A 9,641-nucleotide genomic window follows, 5' to 3' on the forward strand; every position below is an offset into this window, starting at 1 on the left:
TACATATTTCCAAGATTCAAATTGTTTGACACTTGGCACTATCAAATGCAACGATAGTGATAACTATATGATATAATGATAACATGAACATTTTTATTACCTGAATCGTTCTACAGCTCACAAAACTAATGCAAACAGAAAGTAGATAGAATGAAGGTGTCATAATAAATAATTATCCGGAAAAGAAGTCCGGTCGAAAAGTTGTTCGTTAAAGAGAGAATAGTGAATGGCAACCAACGTAATCACAGGCGGCAAAAGAGGGGCTGTGCCACTTTTCTAAGGTTAAAGCTTTCTGTCGGCCTCTCTTTGTCCTACCGGCGACCGCATTAGCTCGTCCGGAATACCGAACAAGCATTGTGTGCATCGTCTATGAGCATTGTCTTTGCGTCTTCAAACAATACACTGATACACATCATGCTTCTGTCCAACTCGCGCCGTTTTTTTTTGTATTTCTTCCGTGCCGCTGACCAACAACCTACTAAGCACCGAGAGCAGAAACCATAGTATTGTCGTAAAATTTGAAGAATTTTCATTATAGCGTGGAAAAAGAAAATGATAAAATACTAGAATTGGGAACTGAAATGAATTATGAAACTTTGTGATGTTCGTCTTGGAAACAGCAGAATGATACAACAACCATGACAATTGACAGAGCGATGAGACCACCTGCAATGTTACAACAAATTCGAAACAAAGAATTGTTAACACTTACTTCCAACTCCAACTGCAACCCAGCAAATCGTGTGCACAGTGCTAACAGGTCCGAAAAGTTGAGAATTCAGCTGATCAATAGTGTTCTGGTCCATGTAGAAGGACTCGTTAACCCAAGCCAATGGATATGCTCCCGGTCTCATAACAGAAAAAGACCTAACGTGTTTGTATTGATTCACTAACATATTGATTTGAAGACGTTTCTGTGCTTGAAGTACTGTTCCGGTGTTCTGAAACATTGTATTCTCGATCTGTGATCAGTTGAATATAAAGCATACCGGCTCAATATCCAACATAGTTTCATCATTATCATAAGTTGGTTTGAACCTTGGTACAAATCTTGAAACCATTTTATCGGCTTGATAGAAGTGCGGTTTTGACATAATAATTGGGCCACCAGTACATCCGCTGATATCCAACAAACCACTCGGAAGACAAGCACTATGTGGTGGATACTCATATGCTCCATACTTCAGTGGAATACAGAATCTGCAAAACAAGACACATTTTTTGTGAAACAAATTTGACCAGATCTTTTGCTCAAACAACTGATCTACGCAACAAATATTGTTTTCTCACCCGCAATTTTCGTCCAAACTATAGTCGAATTGAGTTGGTGGCATGATGAAGCGATATCCAGTGAATCCTTTTACGGTAACCTCACGATCAAATTTGAAATGTATTGTTCTGCAGACATCTGATACAAATGCTGGTAGAACATCCGTCTTCTTGACAAAGTTTTTGAAGAAATCTCCATCTGAAATAAAAACTGATACAGCTCTGTGAAATTCCCTTCACTCACTTGTTCCCACAATAGTCAGAGCAGATATTGGGTCTTTGCAGTATGTTTTGTTAGCAAATGGCCACCTGTTTATTTCAAGCAATTTAGGATTTTTTATTTTGATTAGATAACGGTAAATACCAACCACATTGGAGGGAGGGTGCTTCCAACACTATTGAACATTGAATCATTTGAAATACTTCTAAACGACGTCATGTATCCAGCAAGGAGAGGATCTGATTTCCCTGTTAGTACAGTGTTTATAATGTCACTGGTACCATTAAGTGGCTGAAATGATATTTTCGTGGTGTTCATATTTTTTCCTCTAATTTCTCACATTTAGTTGAATCGGAGGGTTTGGAATCGGGTTGGGTGGTGTTCCAAAAAGGAAGTGAAGCATAGCCAACGCCTGATTCACAAATTTGTCAACAAATGGAGTCTTGTAGCCGGAGAACAATAATTGATCAACGGTCTAAAAATGTTATTGTTTAATGAAAACAGGTCAGATTCAATACCACAGTTACGAACGGTCCAACGTTGAACAGACTAATAAGTGTTCCGATTTCTCCTTCGATCAAAGCCGCAAGATTTTTACAGGACTGCGCTGGATCTGGAGCATTTCTCTTCTGAAATAAAAAATGTGATATTTTATTTTTTTGAAAAAGAAGAACTGACTGTCATGATAAGTTGACAAATCTGAACAGCTATCGGATTCTTTAATAGAGCCTCAATAGTTGAGTCAAGCGTGTCAATTCCTACTTGGAATCCCATATCAGGAATCAAAACTTTATCTTTGTACGGGTCACACCCTAAAAAATTGTTGTATTACCACTGCAAACAAACAATTAACTGTTTCACCTGGGCAAGACTTGTTGGGATTGAACACGAAGGTTTGAACTTGCCGGAACTCCATGAAATTTCCATTATCCGTAAAATTCACATGGTCCATAGTGATGATTTCACTGAGAATGTCTAAATCGTGGGCGAAATTGTTAGAAAATGAAACTCACTCATATGCGTATGGTCCCTTTTCTCTAACATCCGGGTATAGGGCTCTGTTCATGATACCAATAGTGTTTGTGTAATCGTACACCCAATATTGCATTGTTGAAACATATTTTGAGTTTACCCAACTATCGGCAAATGAGTTCAGTGTTCCGTCATCATTCAGTCCTAATACTTTTCCCTATAAACAAATTACCATGTGGATGAAAATGTGGAATTTCATACGTCATTAATTTGATTGTTGACAATATTCGGGAACACTCCGAGAACAATGACGAGACCAGCAACTAGGAGAAGGGCACCGATCAAAAACAGAATACCAGCAGTTACCCGACAGATGCATGTTCTGCTGGTCATTTTACCCAGTTAATCTGAAAAGAATTCGGTTATTCGGAAGTTTGAAAATGTTTGAGTTACAGACTATAAAACAGAAAACGACAAGGTGAGAGCAAATTTCTTCCAACCGGCAGGTTATCTATATGCTCGCGAGAAAAGAGTTAATAGTCAGTCGATAGACTGCAGTTTCTGACCGAACAACAGATAAGGCTACGCTCGCGTTGGTTTCCTCTATCAATTGCCAACTGGGACGGTGCTGATTGGAAAGAGAGAAAGAAAGAGAGAAATGCCGGAATCACGCCGGGCGCTCACATTTTTTCTTCGATCACAAATTGGAAAGTTGTGAATAATGAACAAACAACGGGTTTCAAATACTTTTCAGGCTTCTAATGTTATGATGTTTACCACAAAACACAACACTGAGGGACACTAACACCCTTGACAATACTAAAAAAAACAAAGGATCTTCACTTTTGTAGTCGAAACAGCTTTTTACTTTATGACTATCCAGAAATTAAATCAATCTAAGGCTTGAACCGAGTTCTGAGTTTATCACACTTTGCAATTAGCGTAAATACTTGTTTACTTCTGGATGAAACATTTTGGAGAAATCGGGAGTGATATATCACCATCGAAATCTTTCAAAATCATAGTCACGGCTATCCTCTATCATGACTGACGCTTGAACACCCCTCATATGCACAAAAACATGTCCGTATTCTCTTATTATTCTCCACGCAAAAGATGACTGGACCCGTCTGGCTGTTATTCAACGACGGAATACAGTATGCCTTATTATTCCCACTGTGTTTTGAAGACGGGTAAAGACAGTATTTTCAAAAAAATCTGTCGCACTTTGTGTTTTTCACTGAATTGTTTTCGATGGATTTGGGAGAAAGCACTCAGCGACGTCTACAGTAGGCTCCCTGAAGAATCTATTGTGACAGTCTCCAACAGTATAAATAGGAGAGATCTCCAAATTTAGTTCATTTCTTCATTTTCATCTTGTTAAATGGGCGGCTATTTTTCCAAACTTGAAAAATCTCCATCAAAGGGCGTATCTGATGTTCCCAAGATTCTCATTAATGATACCCCGATTGAGAATGCAGCTGAAAGCTTCAAAACCGGTGAAAAATTGGTGAGTATAACTTTTACAACTATTAAACTATTTATTGTAATTTTCCAGATCAAACCTGATCCTGATCACCGTGGTAAATGGATTCAATGTGATGGAACTTATGAAGAGATGAGTGCCGAATCTGGAAAAATGATTGCAACATTCAACCTTTTGCAGTCGTGCTATAACTGCATCCCACTGCTAAAAAATTACCTTTGTGAAGTAATTTTTGTATTTTTTGTTTGGATTTCATCACATTTGAACATTTCAGGATTTGATCAGCTTCACCTTTTCTCTTGCAAACATGTGGAAAACTTACTTCGTGAGAAACGGTTGGGGTGAAAACGGTACAAATGGAGAAGCTGAAATCGTTGAAATAGGATACGGTAGACTCTTCATGATTCGTGGTGAAATCGAAAACATGCAACAAAATAAACTTCAAGATTTCCAACGCCGAGAACTAGTACTCAAAACTTGGATTTACGAAGTTTCGGACGCCATTCAGCTTTTGAAACTCCGCATCGATGTTTAATGTCTTTTACTCGATTGTTGTTTTCAACAAAGATGAATATTTCCAACATCGTTCAGCTAAAGCAGTGACAAGATTAAATTTTTTTTTCAGTTTTTTACAGTGTTATTCTTTATGATTTCATGTGTAAATTTGAGATTTCCACCTGTCTACAGACAGGCTATTTACAATTTAGCACATTGCTTAGCTTAGATGAAAATACAGATTACACTTCTTCACTCTCCAGCAAGGCTGTTTAATCATAGTAATTTAAAATACTCTGACAAAAAAACTTTCATAGACAATCAATCGTTACATTATAATTTGCTTGATAAATTGAATAATTCTACACTCGAACCTCCTAAAAACGAAAATGACCATTAAAACACTTACACGTCCTATAAAATACTTAGACTTCCTGATCACTAAAAAAGAAGGAGTTTACTCTGAGAGGGAAGTAGTGATAACCTATAAACAAAAACACCACAGAGCTTGCTTTGGCATTTTTTTGAACTCAGCACCCTGGAAATAGCAAATTTTTCAAAACAGAGACAATCAGAAACTTGTTCACAATTTCTCCCAAAATTTTGAATAAGCTCCTGGATGATTTTGTTTTGAGGTACGCTCTTCTCCCTGGGTGCCGAGTCTAAGAACAATGGCAGCCCAAGCTCTTGGTTTTTTTTTTTTAGTTTTTGAGACGTGTGAACATCGTTTGGGACGTCTTATAATTTCTGAGTACCTTGGAACCTCAAAGGACGTTTTCATAATTTAAAAGACGTCTGAATTGGAATAGAGCCGATTTTTTATAACTAAATAAATTGTTCTATAATCACGATCAATTTTCATTTTCGAATCTTTTATAAGAATGTGTTTATTGATTGGAAATATCGAATATTTTTCAGTATTTACGCCAGTAACCAAAACCAATTCACCGACAATCATAAAGTTGGTGTTAGATTAAGAATTTTGAAAAATAGTACTGAAAATTATATAATTAGGAGTAAGCTCGAATGTCAATCTTTTTTCATTTGATCGGATGTAGTATCCACGACATGTTGTCAATCTGCTACAATCAATGTATGGCTCCAGCATCTGTTTTGTGTTTTCCATGTCGTGGCTGATTGTAATCTCATGATCTATTCTTTGCTGAGAGGCGAGAAGTGCCTGAAACCAAAAGCTATATGATTAAAAAAAGAGGCAGAAAGACAAACATCTCTATAAGCCTTAATATCTATTGGAGAAGTGCTAGCCATTTTGATTCTTAAGTGTGGAATATGACGGAGATGATGTATGGGGCAAATCAGCTCACAAAAAAAAACAAGAGAATGATGAGAGATGTTTCCACTGAGGTAGAATTACAATGTTAGAAAAGTCGAACTTATCATCATCATACATCAGAGGCCCGCTCACAAACAGTCTTTTCAAAATGTCCGGCTTTAGGGAGCGTAGAAGATACTCCAGATGTTCCACAACAATAACATCGATTGTCAGTTCTTCAACATGCACTTTTTCAACAAAATCAGCTAAGGAGACTGCCAATGATTTTAACAGTTCGTCATAACTTGCTCGATTTTCTTCACTGTGCACCCAGTCAATTTTCAGATGATTGATTTTGTTGTTGGGTTTACTGATTATTTTTTCAAATTTCTTCACAGCGTTGTCAATATGATTCACCCCAGGAATCACGGAAACGTTGAATGAGAATGTTTCCGGTTTTTCCTTTGTGACCTCGTGAACTTCAATTCCCACTGTCTGCGAGCACCAATGAATATGCACCCGATTGATCATTGTGTCCCTTGCATCAACGATTTGCTTTAAATATTTAGCAGTCAATCTGACATTTGGGTCTAATATAGGTCAGAGTCATGAGTCATTTACATACGTTGAACAGCCTGCCATAGGTTCGGATTTCTGAAAGAAAAGTTTTGTGAATTACACATAATTTGGAGTCTATTCTATATTTTCGCACGTGTACGCATTAGTGCTTGTGAAGTGTACACATGAACGTGAAGACGTACCATAAAGTATCCAAACGTCAATCAAAATCCCGAATGTAACAGTTTTTGGTACGTCTGAATATTTTTTTTTGGGATTTTTAATCATTTGAAAGGGCGTCTTTGTGTTCGGAAAAAAATTCGGACTTGAAAGGGCGGTCAAGTGTTTCAAAGGACGTTTATCTTTTTAAAGGACGCCTAAACTGGAATAGAGCTAAAAACGCGTACTTATTCCGGTTTAGTTGTTGAAATTCATCTTTATTTTGGCGGTTCTCCGTTGTTCTAATTCCACTTCTTGAATTGTTTTCCCTAATTTTAATTTTACGGGGAAAACAGACAAGGACCATTCGAAAACACAGCAAACCTGCAAATGTTTCGACTTTTGTGTTATTGTCGTAGATTCTTATATTCAGGACACGACTGTGTATGTTCAGTTATCGAAAATTATTCTCTAATTTGTACCGGAACTGAATTTATGCTAGCAGGAGGTTAAACAGTGGCCTACAATGATGGCTATCTCGGTCGCTATGATTTGGAACGGATCTGCATCAGCATCTTCTTGATCAACCGTACTCAGGTAAATATGTCTGCTTGCTGACGTTTCAAATGTCACATTGCACAGAAATTTGCAGAGATCAGTATTTATAGATATGGTTTGTGACGTTTGATTTAACGGACTGTCCGACAATTTCACATTCTCATTTTTAGAAACTAACAGACAACAGGTTTCAAATAATTTCCAGGTGTTTTAATGTTATGATTTTCACCACTGAACAGGACACTTTTAGAAAGGTACTAACACCTTTGTCGAAACTGAAAAAAAGGAGAATTTTAACTTTTGTAGTCGAAACAGCTTTTTTATTGATGACTAATCAAAAAATGTTATCTATCTATTCTAAGTTGATCAAACTTTGTCAATAACGTTATGACATGGTCTTTTCTGGGAGAAACATTTTGGCGAAAATGGTGGTGATAATCCTCTATATGACTCGCCACGGATATCCTGAAGCATAATTTAATAATTTTTGAATAAAAAACCATACAATTATTGATTCTTTGTATGAGTAATCTATATCTGATAAAAAACCAAAACTGGAGATTGAAAGGGCAAGACCGCTATGCAAACCCATGAAATGTCGGCCACACGACCCTCTGGGAAGTTAATGTGTCCTGATGAGAAATTAAAAAACCGACAACGGGCTGAAAACACGCCTCAAGGTTTTTTGTGACGTTGAGTTTTCAAATGACATCTAAATTAGAATATATTGATTTTTATTTTTAAATACTTTGCTCTGTAATGACGACCAATTTTGTTATTTTTCTTGGATTTTACTTCAAAACTAAAAACGAGGTTTTCCAGAGAGAACATGTTTATTGATTAAAAGTATGGAATGTTTTTTATTAGTATATGAACCAGCTAACGAATCAAATTAACCGACAATTATGAAGTTGATGTCACATTAAAAACTGCATAGTACTGAAAATTATTTTATTATGTTTCAGCTCGAATGTCAATCTTTTTTCATTTGATCGGATGTAGTATCCACGACATGTTGTCAATCTGCTACAATCAATGTATGGCTCCAGCATCTGTTTTGTGTTTTCCATGTCGTGGCTGATTGTAATCTCATGATCTATTCTTTGCTGAGAGACGATCAAGGTCTGAAACCAAAAGCTATATGATTAAAAAAAGAAGCAGAAAAACAAACATCTCTATAACCCACGATATCTATTGGAGAAGTGCTAGCCATTTTGATTCTTAAGTTTGAAATATGATAGAGATGATGTATGGGGCAAATCAGCTCACAACAAGAAGAAGTGAATGCTGAGAGATGTTTCCACTGAGGTAGAATTACAATGTTAGAGAAGTCGAACTTATCATTTCCACATGTCGGAGGCCCAATCACATACAGTCTTTTCAAAATGTCCGGCTTAAGGGAACATATAAGATTCTCCAGATGTTCCACAGCATTAACATCTATTGTCAGTTCTTCAACATGCACTTTTTCAACAAAATCAGCTAAGGAGACTGCCAATGATTTTAACAGTTCGTCATAACTTGCTCGATTTTCTTCACTTCTCACCCAATCAATTTTCAGATGATTGATTTTGGTGTTCGGTTTACTGATTATTTCTTCAAATTTCTTCACAGCGTTGTCAATATGATTCACCCCAGGTATCACGGAAACGTTGAATGAGTATGTTTCCGGTTCCTCTTTTGTGACCTCGTGAACCTCAATTCCCACTGTCTGCGAGCACAAATGAATATGCACCCGATTGATCATTGTGTCCCTTGCATCAACGATTTGCTTTAAATATTTAGCAGTCAATCTGACATTTTTCCTGAAAATTGAAATTTTTTTGAGATTAATTTCTCAATAGCTCACTCAGATTCAATGTCGATTGTTCTAACAATCATTTCCACAACATCTGGTGGAATGGTTGTCAAAGTGAGTTTACTGGAAGTTTCCGCTTGATCGTCACTGAAAATTCAAAACATCAGAAATATTCAATACACTTTAGCCAGAACAAAATTAAATTTTTGAAAACTGTAGAAACATCTAGTAATTGCTTACCTCGCAATTTCGGAAACCTCGTCTATCTCAGTTTTCAACAAATTTCCCCATTCAGACACTTGTTCTTCCGTAATATTCGGAGTGACAAGACAAAAAAGCTTCCACGCGTCACTTGGGTTTGATTGTCCGATAAGGTTCAAAAAATTAATTCTTGCTAAATGAAGTTGATCTTTTTCCCGTCTCGACATGTCGGAAACTCTGAAAACCGAATGATTGTCAAGTGGCTGTCAGAAATCAAAAATGTCTTATTAGAAACGAGAAAACATTGTCACGTGAAAGAAATCAGATAAATAAGTGCAGCATATGTTGTGAATTAGACTCAGATGAATAATCATTGCGGACTAAACACCACAATTCACGACAGCTTGCAGATAAAAGGGCATTCTTTGGAAGCAAAGGGACAACTGGAGAAAAAAAAATCATAGTTATTTTAAACAGTCAGGGAAAAAAATAAACTGGTAAACAAAGAAGGAGTGGTGACTTTTTGAAAAAAGGATGCAAAGTTGTAACAAACAAAATGGGTGAGGGGAAAGTAGTAGGGCAAAGTATAAAATGAGAGATGAGAGTCGATTATTGGAAACAGAATGCAAGAGGTGTAAAGCATGAAAAATCA

At 36.7% G+C, this 9,641-nt stretch overlaps 4 protein-coding genes across 4 annotated transcripts; 1 reads left to right on the forward strand and 3 right to left on the reverse strand.

Moving 5' to 3' along the window:
- Window positions 1-586: 586 nt before the first annotated feature.
- On the reverse strand, window positions 587-2,854 carry GCK72_024418 (uncharacterized protein; the record flags this gene model as incomplete). The annotated part of the gene is made up of 12 exons (XM_003117751.2): window positions 587-666; window positions 713-941; window positions 990-1,200; window positions 1,291-1,468; window positions 1,514-1,578; window positions 1,638-1,780; window positions 1,830-1,964; window positions 2,008-2,118; window positions 2,168-2,301; window positions 2,351-2,454; window positions 2,503-2,678; window positions 2,723-2,854. 12 exons carry the CDS (start codon window positions 2,852-2,854, stop codon window positions 587-589), a joined length of 1,698 nt encoding a protein of 565 aa, XP_003117799.2.
- A 991-nt stretch (window positions 2,855-3,845) lies between these two features.
- GCK72_024419 (uncharacterized protein) lies at window positions 3,846-4,482 on the forward strand (the record flags this gene model as incomplete). The annotated part of the gene is made up of 3 exons (XM_053735876.1): window positions 3,846-3,971; window positions 4,020-4,172; window positions 4,222-4,482. 3 exons carry the CDS (start codon window positions 3,846-3,848, stop codon window positions 4,480-4,482), a joined length of 540 nt encoding a protein of 179 aa, XP_053579442.1.
- Window positions 4,483-5,415: 933 nt separating this feature from the next.
- Window positions 5,416-6,357, reverse strand: GCK72_024420 (uncharacterized protein; the record flags this gene model as incomplete). The annotated part of the gene is made up of 3 exons (XM_053735877.1): window positions 5,416-5,622; window positions 5,869-6,292; window positions 6,341-6,357. The coding sequence occupies 3 exons, from the start codon at window positions 6,355-6,357 to the stop codon at window positions 5,416-5,418; spliced, it is 648 nt and encodes a 215-aa protein (XP_053579443.1).
- A 1,550-nt stretch (window positions 6,358-7,907) lies between these two features.
- GCK72_024421 (uncharacterized protein) lies at window positions 7,908-9,216 on the reverse strand (the record flags this gene model as incomplete). The annotated part of the gene is made up of 4 exons (XM_053735878.1): window positions 7,908-8,114; window positions 8,162-8,795; window positions 8,840-8,935; window positions 9,029-9,216. The coding sequence occupies 4 exons, from the start codon at window positions 9,214-9,216 to the stop codon at window positions 7,908-7,910; spliced, it is 1,125 nt and encodes a 374-aa protein (XP_053579444.1).
- Window positions 9,217-9,641: the final 425 nt, after the last annotated feature.

Source organism: Caenorhabditis remanei, chromosome X (assembly GCF_010183535.1).
Source record: "Caenorhabditis remanei strain PX506 chromosome X, whole genome shotgun sequence".
In the NCBI taxonomy this organism is placed as follows: Eukaryota; Metazoa; Nematoda; class Chromadorea; order Rhabditida; family Rhabditidae; genus Caenorhabditis; species Caenorhabditis remanei.